This window comes from Diospyros lotus, chromosome 10 (assembly GCF_014633365.1).
Source record: "Diospyros lotus cultivar Yz01 chromosome 10, ASM1463336v1, whole genome shotgun sequence".
NCBI classification, from domain to species: Eukaryota; Viridiplantae; Streptophyta; class Magnoliopsida; order Ericales; family Ebenaceae; genus Diospyros; species Diospyros lotus.
This window is the reverse complement of record NC_068347.1, coordinates 19,796,360-19,810,360: the sequence shown is the minus strand read 5'-3', so window position 1 is coordinate 19,810,360 and position 14,001 is coordinate 19,796,360. Positions and strand designations below refer to the sequence as shown.

Genomic DNA, 14,001 nt, shown 5'->3' with positions numbered 1-14,001 from the left:
CTGAAAATTTTAAAAGACTTACCTTCTTATAGATCGAGACCACTTTCACGGTGAAAATACGATTAAATCGAAAATCAAACGGTTAGATTTTACAAAATCAATGGTTTATTGATATATTGTTGAGAGAAAATTAAATGAGGAGAAATAGAGAGAATGGCGTTGGGTTTCAGATTTTTGCCCGATGGTGAAGGAGATGGGGGGTGAGGGAGGAGACAGAGTAGTGGGGGAATAAAGAGATTAATTTTGTGAAAGTAGAGGAGATAGTTGGAGACAAAATGTAAAGTACAGGGGACAACTTTTCTAGATTGGCATGGTGAGTGTGAGTAGAGGGGGGAGAGAGAATAGGGGAAAAAAATAAATATAATATATATTTTATTAATTTTTTTTTGATTATGAGGGATAAAATTAAATATAATATATATTTTATTTATTTTTTATTATGGGGGATAAAAATAAATATAATATATATTTTATTAATTTTTTTTGATAATTGGGCCCCCTTAGTTGTGGGTCACGGGTTGTAGCCATGGGCCAAGGCCGGCTGTGGCTAGATACCAAAAAATAAAGCCATTAGTTTTGATCCATCTTGTTCAATTATTACTATTCATGAAATTAGACATGTTATAATTAACAATTTAATGAAATTTACCTAGTATGTTAGTATCAATGAATCTAGTTAAACTTACCTAAGATTTGGTATTATTTGATTGATCATGCTATAATTAAAAATTTAACAAATAATCTAGCTTAATATGTATGACGCCTCCTCAATAATTTAAAAATATAGTGTTTAGTTCTTGATATGCAAAACGTTAAGATTTGATATCTCAATTATTAAAAATTATTATTTTAAATCCTTATTGTGATAGAATATTAGCGTGAGTATGAACGCGTCTGTTTTCATGAATAACATGCTATGTGGATGACCAATTGTCACTATTTGAATAGACTAACTGGTTTGTTGTGTTCATTCAATAATTAAAAAATATGATGTTTGATCCCTAATGTATAAAAACGTTAAGATTCCATATTTCGACTATTAAAATTTGTTACTTTAAATTCTTACGCAATCGAGAGTAAATAAAATTGTTATCTACACCACTTAGAACTTATATGTAAAAAAGAGAAAGTGTCATATTATAAAAAAGTCACGTCAGCAAGACACATTAGATTAAAATTTACCTTTGTTGTTACTCAACTACAACAATAAATTATAATGTGGGTGAGATGCGAGTGACCCAACAAGTTAGGTGTGATTCTTCTGAATTGAGTGACCCAACAAATTAAGTGTGAGTCTAAGTAACCCAACAAGTAAGGTGATGAGAGAGTCCCAAAACGACAAGAGACCTACTAAGAAAGAAGCATGTTAAGGGCGTGGGTTAGGGTTGGCAATGGTTTGGTTTGGTTTCGATTTTTGCCAAAACCATAACCAAACCAAACTTAAACTAATAAAACTAAAACCAAACCATTACCCATTGATTTTAAAAATTAAAAACCATAACCAAACCATTCGGTTTCGGTTTTAATCATGATTGTTTTAGTTTGATTCATATCAACAAACAAAGATAAATTCTTGCAAATAGCATTCATAATTTTTTTTTATAACTCTATAACAAACAAAAACAAATTCTAAGAGCAACTCCAAGGAATACACCATTTTTAGTGCCAACTTCAATTTGGCACTGAAGAGTTCTCCAATGAATACACCATTTTGGTGTTGGGCACAATTTTCAATCACTAAATTTGGTGTTGAGTGAATAGTATAACACCAAATTTGGTGTTATACTATTCACCAACACTAAATTTTATTTTTTATTTTATTTCCATTTTTAACTCTCTTTGTATAATTTCAAAACAACTTATTCCCTTTATATCCTTTATTACTTTTATTTATATTTGTATATTTTGATTAATAATTAAAAATATAAATTAAATTGTTATAAAAAATATATACCAATGTAAATATTTTATTAAGATTTATAAAATGAGTATAATATTGAATATATTTTAAAATATTTAATTTATTTTATAAATATCATATTAATATAAAATAAACTATTTTTGTTTATATATATGAAATTTTTTTATTTTAATAATTACTTAATAGAGAGAAAAAATTCTTAATGTAAAATTCAATAATAATATAATAAAAAGAAATAACATTTCCATTAACTTAAATTAAAAATACATGATGAAAATAGAAAAAAAATTTAAAATAAAAACAACAACATGACTTAAAAATAAAATGCTTTATATTATGCTAAGTTAAATAAATAAATTAATATTTATTAAATATTTATTTATAGAATATTATTTAAAAATTCTCTTTTACATCAATTTGGTGTTGAAAATTTTGGTGTAAAACACTATTGGACACTGAATTAGTGCTGGATTTGATATCCAACGTTGGATTTGCTCTAATAAAATTACCTTTTTCTTATATAAAGTTATAAATTAATTTCAAACTTCTTGGATATAATTATTTGATTGATAAAAATAAAATAATTTAAGATTAGGTTTAATTTTTATTTGTTAATTACTTTATAAATGTTAAATATTTTATATATTTGTAATGCATTAGTTAAAATACTTGTAAAATATGTATTAGTCAATATATATATATTATGTGTGTATATATAATATATTAAATAAATAAATATCTATTATATATATGTATATTCAATTTGGTTTGGTTCGGTTATCTAGACATTCAGTTCGGTTTCAATTCGGGTTTTGATTTGGATTTAGTAAAAACCATAACCAAACCATACCCATTGAAACAGTGTTCAGTTTTTTCCCAAACCAAACCATTATCCAATCAAATGGTTTTTAATTGCGTTGACCGGTTCAATTTCCCACGGTTTCAGTTACAATTGCCATCCCTAGTGTGGGTAAGGTCACGTACAGACCCTTTGATGCTTAAGTCAATTTCTGAATGAGTTGAGAGCAAAAATAGAGCTTTGAGTATCGAGGAAAACATACATTCAATAAGGGGGAAAACATCATATTTATAGTAGAGGAAGAGGTTGACAAGTGGCATGTGACCCAAGTTTCTCAACTGGCATCTTGGAGAGTATTTGACCAAGTCTCGTAGCCTCTGAAGAGGGTCTTTCGTAGACATGGCCAAAATTGAACCGGACCGGCGGTTCGAACCGGAACCGGACCGGCCGGAACCGGACCCGGAACCGGCCGAACCGGAACCGGAACCGGAATCGGACTGAACCGGCGAAATTCGGTTCGGTTCCGGGGAACCGGAACCGCCGGTTCCGCGGAACCGGAAAACCCCCCCCGCGTGCCCCCCTCCCCCCCGTGCCCCCCCCCCCAACGATCCAAAATTGGACCGTTGGCTGCCACCCCCCCAAGCCAATTTTATTATTATTTTTTTTAATTTTATAATTCCTATCTATATATACCCCTCCCTCCCCCACTCATTTTTCACACTTTCTCTCTCTCTCTCTCTCTCAAGTCTCAAGCTATTATTCTCTCAATTTTGTCTCTCATTTAATATTTCAATTTCAATTTCAATTTCTTCAATCTTCTCATTTTGTTATTTATCAATTTATTCAATTATATTGTTAATTATTTATTACTTGTTACTATATTATTTTATCATTATTATATATTTTTATTATCATACTTTTTTCAAAAAAATGGCAAGTGAAGGTAGAAATTTTGAAAATGTTGAAAATGTTGAGTTTGAAGCTCAAAGTTTTCAAACACAAGAGAGTGAAACTCAACAAAAGGGAGGTGGAAAAATTTCTACTTCTAATATTTTTAATATTCATTTCAAGAAAACACCAAAAGGAGATGGTAAATTTGATGTATCTTGTAATTATTGTAATCAGGTATACAAATTCAAGCAAGGAGGTGGATATGGTACTTTTGCCCGACATTTGCAAACAAAGCACCCGCTCAAGGTTGGATTGAGCCGCGATCAAACACAAATATCCGGGTTTGCTACCTCTTCAAACTCTTCTCAATTATTTCATTATAATGAAGCTAATTGTAGGTCTGGTTTAGCTGAAATGGTAGCAATTGATCATTTATCTTTTAGTTTTGGTGAAAAATTAGGTTTTACTCGATTTTGTCAAAACTTTGTTAATCCTAGTTTTAAATCAATTCTTAGAAATACTTTGAAAAGGAATTTGTTAAAATTGTTTAAAAACTCAAAAATTGAATTGATAACATATTTTCAAAACAATAATATTAATGTTTCTATTTGTAGTGATATTTGGAGTGATCATTGGCAAACTCATTCAAATATGGGTATTACTTGTCACTGGGTTGATGAAAATTATGTTTTACAAAAAAGAATTCTTGCGTATCGATGTTTTGATGAAAGTCATAATGCTGAAAATATTTGTAGATTAATTCAACAAATTTTACAATAATATAGATTAGTTAATAGAATTTTTTCAATTTCTTTTGATAATGCATCGGCTAATACTGCTTCTATTAATGAATTGAAAAGAATTTGCCAACCAAATTTTGGTGGAAGATTTTTTCATGTTAGATGTGCATGCCATGTTTTAAATTTATGTGTTCAAGATGGTATTAAGTCACTTAATTCTTATTTAGATCCAATTAGAAATGTTATTTCTTATATTTGGGTACACCCTCGAACTGCAAAAGCATGGGCACATTTTTGCACCTTCAATGGTCAAACCCCAAAACGTTTTTCAAAAGATGTCCCTACTCGTTGGAACTCAACTTTTAAATTACTTAATTAATATTTTGAATATAAAGATTTATTGTGTTCTTTTGCAGCAAATTATATTCCACAATATCCTATTTTTCCAACTATGTGGAATGTTTGTAGTTCAATTTTGAATATTTTACGAATTTTTAATGATGCTACTCATACACTTAGTAGTGTTTATAAACCAACTTCACATCAATTTTTAATAGAAGCAATGAATGTGGTCGGTGTATTAATGGAAGGAATTAATGTTGAAGAAATTTGTCATGCTGTTTTAGAAATGAGAGAAAAATGGTTACGTTATTATCAATTTATTCCTGAAATTTATCTTGTTACTATGGTATTTGATCCTAGGTGTAAATTTGATGGTTTAATTGAGTGTTTGTCTAACTATTATTCGTTGTTAGGATTAGAAAATAATGAAGAAATTGATGTGAATATTATAATTTCTAAGGTTAGAACTTTATGCAATCAATTATATGAAGCATATGTTATTGCTCCTAGTAGTGAAGAATCATTTCCATCCATGGCTTCGCATTCCTCTTCCTCCCAACCAATGAAATGGGGTCATAAATTTTTAGATCAAAGGAGGAAAAAACCTAGATCGAGCTCACATTCGGAGCTCGAAACTTATCTAACCACAGTTTTTGAGTTTGGTGATGATACAAGTTTAAATTTTGAAATTTTGGAGTGGTGGAAAAGGCACAAGGAGACATTTTCAACTCTTGCAATTATTGCAAGTCAACTTCTTGCAGTTCCAGCTTCAACTGTAGCCGTTGAACAAACATTCAGTAGTGGAGGCAACATTTTGGATGAAAGAAGATCAAGATTGGCTCCAGAATCATTGGAAGCTCAAGTTTGCCTCGATGATTGGGAAAGAGCTAACATGCGACGTCAAGAAGAACTTATCCATTCATCATCATCTGACGAATGGGTTAATGATGGTTCAACAACGGCGACTTCCGACTCCAATGAAGATGCGTAGGATCCAACTCATCCAAGTCCATATTTTATTTTTTTTCACATTTGTAAAAATTAATTTCTTGTATTACATTTTTGTTGTAATTATTTTTTAATGAAATTAAGTCTAATTCTATTTTTTATTTTTTATTTTTCACATTTGTAAAAATTAATTACTTGTATTACATACTTGTTTAGTTGTTTTAATTATTTTTAATGAAATTATTACTTATATTTCTTCAATTTTTAGTAGTGTTTTTTTATTAAAAATATGATTGAGAATATTTATATTTACAATTACATTTAACAATTAAAAATCGAAACCAAACCGAACCGAACAACGGAACAAGGACCAAAATTGAATACAACAATATTTAAAAAAAATTAAAAAAATTCGGTTTGAACCGGAACCGTTGACCGAACCGGCTCAAACCGTTGACCGAACCGGTCCAAACCGTTGACCGAACCGGCACGAACCGGAACCGGAACCGAACCGTCCCAAACCGCCCTTGGGCGGTTCGGTTCAGGTTCAAAGATTTCTTGAACCAGAACCGGCGGTTCATGAACCGGAACCGGCGGTTCATGAACCGTGGCCATGTTTAGTCTTTCGTATGGCTTGGAAAGGATCTTAGGCTTAAGTTGCGAGAGTCTCTTATATGTCTTCAGGGGGGCCAAGTGACTTGGGAGATGCCTTAGAATGGTCTCTCAATTATGTCAAGAGAGGTTTCTGGGGGAAAGAGTGAGTCGATTGTCTTTTGAGTTTTGTGCACATGGTTCTTCATAAGGTTGCATGGTTGTATGATTTGGGGCTTAACCCAACTTGGTATGGCTAAATGTGGCATCCCTCTCAATTATAACTGAGAGACATGAGAGTCTCTCAATTATTATCCTTTGACATGGTTAGGATGATGAGCCAACTCATTTAATTGTGTTTTTCACGCACACCTACTCTCAATGGTAGGCTTCTCGACATGCAATGGCTCTATGTCCACGTAGGATGGCCTGATGGCAAGTTGAATGTGCACGGTTTGAATAACAATTAGGTGGGAGTCACTCAATTATAACGAAATGACCCTTAGTTCTTGTAGCTTACTTTGTAGCCTATTTAGTCCTTGCAACCTCGCAACTAGGGTTGGCAATGGTTCGATTTGGTTTTGGTTTTTACTAAAACCATAACCAAATCAAAATTAAAATACTAAAACCAAAACCAAACCATTAACCCATTGGTTTTAAAAATTAAAAACCATAACCAAACCATTCGATTTCGGTTTTAACCATGATTTTTTTAGTTTGATCTATACCAACAAATAAAGACAAACTCTTGCAAATAGTATTTATAAAAACTTGTTGATCTGCACGCACTACATTATGCCTTTCACAGTTGTGGCAACTAACAATAACATTATGCAAACATATATCTAACTATTAGATGAAAATTCTAACATTAATCCCATGCTTTTGGCTTCAAATTGACAGTGCCTCCTAAATTGCAATAATTTAATTTATTTATACATCTAAGTGGCAAGCACAAACACAAACACACCCATAATATATATTAATATTTGATCAAAAAAATCAATGCAAGCGCGGAGGGAGGAAACATAAAGTTTGACCTTCTAATTCATTGTTGTAAGGGGAAAAAGAACCAAAACAGAGGAATATAGAAAGAAATAGTAAACACAAATACATTCTTAAACATTACAGATTTACATAAAAATATAGAATGAAAGTTAGATTTAGATTTAGGCATTTGCGCATCAATCAGACCAAAATAATAAATCAAGTCAAAAACCCTAATTTGTGAGTTATCGAGAGAGAGAGAGAGAGAGAGGAGACATTGCTGTTGACGTACAGAGATAAATTGCATAAGGAAATTCAAGTGTGATGCTCAGAAAATGAAGGTCCACGACTCCCGACTCGCTTGGTCGACGCTTCTTGTGTTTCAATTATTTCTCTTAAAACTATATTTGTATTACAGAGAGGGCGAGGGAGGGTGAGATAGGTAGCGAGCAAGAGTGAGGGCAAGCGACTGTGTAACGACCCGTTAGTGGGTCTAGGTGTTATGGGTATTTTAGTTTGCACATTAGAGTTGTTGCCTTTATTAATTAATTGTTAAAAATATTATATGAGTTGGTAATGGGGGTAAATTAATGAAAATAATATTTGGTGTGAAAAAGTCTCAAAGTTGTGGGCTAAATGGGTTTGGGCCTTATTTAAATTAGACCATTGATAAATAATTAAATCTTAAGTGTAAATGAATTGGGTTGAACCCAAATCTCAAGAAAAGTCCATTGGGCCTTAGTTGGATTGGGCTATATATATATTTTGACTTGGGCTTGGGCTATATATATATTTTGACTTGGGCTTGGGCTATGGGCATAGAGAATGGTATCTTAATTAAAAAGAAAAAAAGATTAAGAAAATGATAAAATGACCAAAATGGGTAAGAGATATGTGAATTGTGTGTATTAGTATGAAGGGCAAATTAGAGAAAATTAAAAGGGAGATGGATTGAAAGGAGTTGGGAGACAAGTCTCCCACATTTTTTCCCTCCTTTTCTTTCTTCTTACTTTCTTGTTCCCTTCTTCTTCCCCCTCTCCCGATTGTCTCTTCTTCCTCCATTGTTCTTCTTCATTGAAGCTTTAAGTGGAGACTATGGAATTTTCAATTTCAAGAGGTGTCTTCATCTCTTTGGATTTGCAACCATCTAAGGCAAGTTCCCTTCCTTCTTGTTTCAAATTCAAGATCTTCTTCTTCTTCTTCTCCTTATGATTGTGTAAGTTTTTCTTCTCTTGTTTATCTTTTGATGCAAGTTCTTCAACCTTGTTTCCATCTTAGAAGGCTTGTTTCCTTCATTTTTAAGTTGTTGCTCTTAAATTCTTATTCTCGGATTCACTGACCATGTTATGTTCTTTGGTCTATAACTCCTTGTGTTTATATCCAAATTGAGATCCATTTATTGGGTTATAAACTAGACATCTTAAGCTTCATTTTAGACACAAGAATCGAATTTTTTGACTAATATTTGATCATGTTATAGCCTTGTAAATCCCTGCTAAGATCTAGAAATTTTACTGCTTTCGAGTAAACTGACCTTGTTGTACTCTTTAGGGTATAACTCTCTGTGGTTATATCCGATTCAAGATCCGTTTGTTTCTATATAAACTAGACTTGATAATCTTCATTTGGTAAATTTTTTAGAATTTTTGGCTGTGTTTTGAGCCTACAGTATCCTTGTAAATTCTTGCCCAGAATCTGGAAATTTTCTGCTCTATTTTTGAATAATCTGTTCTTGCTTCAGTTTTTGGGGTATAATGCTCTGTGGTTATATCCAAATTGTGATCCATTTATTTTTTATATAAAATAGACTTCATGGGCTTCGATTCGGTATAAGATTTGAAATTTTTGGTTATGATTTGTACCCATAACAACCTTGTTGAATTTTATGTAGAATTCTGTAAATTACTGTTATAAATTCTGCCTTGTTTCGGTTTTTGTGGAATATCTCCTTGTGGTTATTTCCGATTTCAAATCCAGTTGATGTTCCAGAAACTAGACTCATTAGGCTTTGATTTGGTATATCGTTTGTGGTAATTGACCAAATATTGAGCCCAGATTGGATTTTTGAAAATATGCTTGAAATCTGGAAATTTCTAAAATATGTTGTTATTCAACTCTTCCTATGTAATCTATCCTTCCTACGTTTAAAATTATGATTTTTGTATAGTTCTTCCATTATTTTTTTTTTGAATTATTCTTGATAACCCTCATTGTTGGATAAAAGGGTTTTATTTTCCTTATTTCGATAAATCTTGCAATATTAATTCATTTTCTTGTTGAACATTGCAAAAATCTAAATAGGGTTTTGTGTCACCCTACATTTCTTAAGGAATGACATTTATTCATTAGGGTCTAGTGTCATGCAAGATGTAGTGTTTCTTGCATGTATAAATTTTGATTCCTTGCGATTATTATTAGGGTAAAAAAATATACCGTAAATATTGTTTTGGGCATTTCTATAAGTATGAGTAAATAAATGTATTAAAATTTACCCTGTGATCATAAGATAGTGCACACTTTAATTTATGTAATTGTGCATGTTAAGCATGATTTGAGATTTTTCTTAATCATTGAGGATTGACATGAAATGGGGATATGCATATGTGATGCATGATTATACTGATTTGCGCACCTATTATTTTGCGCGACGGCTAAGTCCGTGGATGATAAAGGATATCCTATGAGCGCTTGACGCGGGTGAGGTGGCCATCAACCCAGAAGGCATGGCTCAAATTGTTATCATTTGTTGATGTATTTTCATGATGCATATATATTCATGAATGGATATATATATATATATATATATATATTGGCCGTGAGAGCCTTGAGAATTAAGTGGAAAAATTCCCTACTATTAGTGCATATGCATAAGCATGGGAACGAGTACATAATATATGTAATAATCACGGCATGGGAAATTAATGTAAACGGAGAACTTATGAGTCGCGTTATACTAATATCTTCTCATAGAGTTGTTTATTCTATCTTGATTATCCCTGCCTTTGATTCTATATCTCCATGCTTTATAAATACACTTGCTGAGCCTTGTGGCTCACCTTGTTTACTCTCATGTCATTCCAGGTACAAGTAGAGCAATGGTTGAGGGCGAGCCCAGTGGGGCTAAAGCCCAGGGTTAGAAGTGTACAGAGACCTTCCAAATTAGATGGTCTATGTTAGCATTTGTGATGAGGGCAAGTGTGAGGAAATTTTATGTTGTAAAATTTGTTAGTGCCCTTGTATTTCATTTTGTTTAGACTATGGTCTAAGATGTTGTAAACCTTTATGTTAGCTTCCGCTGAATTTATCTAAGGATAGTATTATGGTGTTGTATGTTATTGTTCTATATCACACTTGTGATGACCTCCTTTCGGATATCCTATGCTAGCAGGACTATCCGGTAGTGGGCCACTACAGACTGAGGGTGAGCAATAGAACGGATCAAGAGAGAAGGGGAGAGGGAGAAGGGTTTGCTGCTGTTTGCAGAGGTGGCAGAGCGAAAGCAAGAGAGAAGTAGAGAGCGTGGGCGAGCAAGAGCAATAGAGGCAGAGAGCAAGGGCGAGCAAGAGAGAGGAGGTAGAGAACGAGAGGCAACGAGGGTGAGAAAGAGCGAGAGCGAAGTCGAGAGTGGAAGGAGAAGAAAAGGGTTTGCAAGTGGGCTGGGCTGGGCTGGGGTGGGTTCGCAAGTGGGTTGGGGTGGGATGGGTTTGGGGTTGGGTTTCGCAGCTGCCCCTATAATATATAATATATATTATATATATCTATTTTATATATATTTATATATTCGGTTCGGTTTGGTTTGGTTTAGTTCGGTTACCCACACAATGGTTCGGTTTCGGTTCGGGTTTTGGTTTGGTTTTAGTGAAAATCATAACCAAACCACACCCATTGAAATAGTGTTCGATTTTTTCTCAAATCAAACCATTACCCAGTCAAACGGTTTTTAACTGCGTTGACCGGTTCGGTTCCCCACGGTTTCGGTTGCAATTGCCATCCCTACTTGCAACCCACTTGATAATGCATTAGCTATAACCGAGTGACTTTGGGTTAGGTGGCAATCTTTGTGGCCCACTTTTCATGCGACCCATTTGATTCATTCGATGTTAGCGCTCTTGGCTCTTGTTTGGCCAACCCCTGCAGCCTATTTCCAGTCGATCCTCAAGTAGGCTAATCCAACACTTCATGAGCCCAATTGGGCTCATAGTGTTTGGGCAAACACTTGGGCATAAGAACCTTGATAGGGAAAAGACTAAGTAAATTTTACATAGCTTAAAAAAACTTCTAAATCTCAAATATATAAATCTTTGAATCATTAAGCCAAAAAACGCTATCTTATTCTATTCTCAATCAGAAAATATAACATAACTAATCTCCATCATTTTTTTATGTTGAACTCAGTTCCATTGCTTTATCACTCTCTTGTTTATCTCCTTTTTTGTGTCTCAAGATAAGAACTTAAAATAATAATTTTTAATAGTTGAGATACAAAATTTTGATATTTTGCACACTATGGATCAAACATTATATTTTTTAATTATTGAGGGAGCACAAGTAATTAATCTATTCAAATATAATGCTAATTGATCATCCACATAACTTGTCACTGATGAAAACTGGAGCGTTCATGTAAACGCTAAGTTTCCGTTATAGTATAAAACTTAAAGTAATAATTTTTAATAGTTGAGATATCGAATCTTAACGTTTTGCACATCAATAACTAAACACTATATTTTTTTATTGTTGAGGGGACACCATATGTATTAAGCCTAAAGAAAAAGGATGACAAGATATCAAAAAAAAAAAAAAAAAAGAAAAGAAAAAAAGAAAGCCATTAGTTTTGATCGATTTTGTTCAATTTGTTACTCTACTCATGAAATTAGATGTGTTATAATTAACAATTTAATGAGATGTACCTAGTAACGTCTCAAAAAGTCTTTCATAAACTTAGTATATCCTAGTATTAATAAATTAGGACAATTATGATACGTATTTATTGATTTAAAATGTTGATAAAAATAAATAAAAAGTTTAAAATGGTATATTTATCGTCACTAAACAAATTAAGAATATACTAAACAAATTTATCCCCACTAAACAAATTAAGAATATACTAAATTTCTCCCTCACCCCTTAATCTTAGAATTATTTATGAGATAGATGTTTTTATTCACTAGTTTAAGTTATAATCATAACATCTACTTAGATAGTGTTTGCTAATTAAAATATAGATAAAAAAATATAAGATATGAAAAATAATACATATTTTTATCCTTTCTAATATATTTGTTAAATTCATATGGTAATATTTGAAAAAGAAGTTATATGACTTTTTATCTATAATTTTATAGATATGCTTATCTCTCTCCCCTCAAGATAAGTATATTTTGAATCTTATAGATAAGAAAAAATAACGCATATGCCTTTTAGTATATTTTAAATAATTTAATAAAAATCTTAAAATAATTCTTAATCTTATATTAATTATTTTATATCTTAATTTAAAAAATATTTTAGTTTTACCTTAGTCATTGTAATATACAATATCTTAATGGCTAATGAAACCATAAAACTTGGGGATAGTACGGCAGTGATAAGTACGATCACTGTGATTGAAATAAAAAAAATCATAATATTTAACATTAATAGTTCGTATATTTTTTTTTTACAGTAAATAATTTTACATAAAATAACTGATCACCATCCATATCGCATAAAATGTCCAAAAAGTCTTTTCGGAAAACAGATTCTCCACCAGGAAATTTTCTCATCGATACTTCGTCTCTTTGCAACCATTCCATGTAGATTACTGACTCTCTCACTGCATCTTTTATTTCCATCCGTTTGCGGCTGCAGAGCCCACCCGCCTTTGCCTGGCTCACACAGCGCCACACTATCACCCTCTACGTATGGCCACAAACACCGTCATTATCCACCTCCCACTATATATATACCAAACACAATTAATCCCCGTTTCACCAAATATACATTCACCTTTTCATATTTTCGTCTTCGGTCGCATAGTAGTCGGTTGCCATGCTCGAAGGCAAGGCCGTGATAGGGGAAACCGACATGCTCCAGACCATGCAACAGACCGCGCTCGACCTAGCGGCCAAAGCGCTCGACTTCTACGAGGTCACCGAGCCCACCGAGATCGCCCGCTTCATCAAGCAGGTTGAATACTTTTCCCTCATTTTTGAGCAATCATCAATTATATACATGAATTTAATTAACTCGACGGCGGCCTTCTTTACAGGAGTTCGATGGGATATATGGAGCGGGCTGGCAATGCATAGTGGGGACGGATTTCGAGTCGTTTGTGACGCACTGCCACGGCTGTTTCATTTACTTTTGCATCGGCAGCCTCGCGGTTTTGCTTTTCAGGGGCTCGGCTGGGCCTCAAGCAACCCAGTTTGCGACCTTAGATGCAGTGAAAGCATGAAGCCATATTCTCCATTTGTTTCTCCTTTGCTTGTGCAGACTTGACAGCTTGCATGAATTTGCTGCTTTTTCTTCTATCACTCGAGAATTAATGACAATGCAAGCTATCTCTCACACAAATATAGACAATTAAAAAAGAAGGATACAGCACTTTTCATATTAATAACTAAAGGAAAAAAAAGGTACAAATTTGAATGCTTGTTGATGGAAGTGCAAATTTAATTTAATTTAATTTGATATTTTAAACATGATACATATAAGAGCTATGAGATTTACCCCAAGGTTTGACGAAATTTCTTAAGGGCAAACCCAAATAAAATGTTTATGGGCTTACTTGACAATTAATA

At 32.9% G+C, this 14,001-nt stretch overlaps 1 protein-coding gene across 1 annotated transcript; it reads left to right on the top strand.

The window, feature by feature from the left end:
* The first annotated feature begins 13,178 nt into the window (after window positions 1-13,178).
* LOC127811912 (uncharacterized) lies at window positions 13,179-13,774 on the top strand. The gene is made up of 2 exons (XM_052352109.1): window positions 13,179-13,387; window positions 13,470-13,774. Exons 1-2 carry the CDS (start codon window positions 13,250-13,252, stop codon window positions 13,653-13,655), a joined length of 324 nt encoding a protein of 107 aa, XP_052208069.1. The 5' UTR covers window positions 13,179-13,249; the 3' UTR covers window positions 13,656-13,774.
* The last annotated feature ends 227 nt before the right edge of the window (window positions 13,775-14,001 follow it).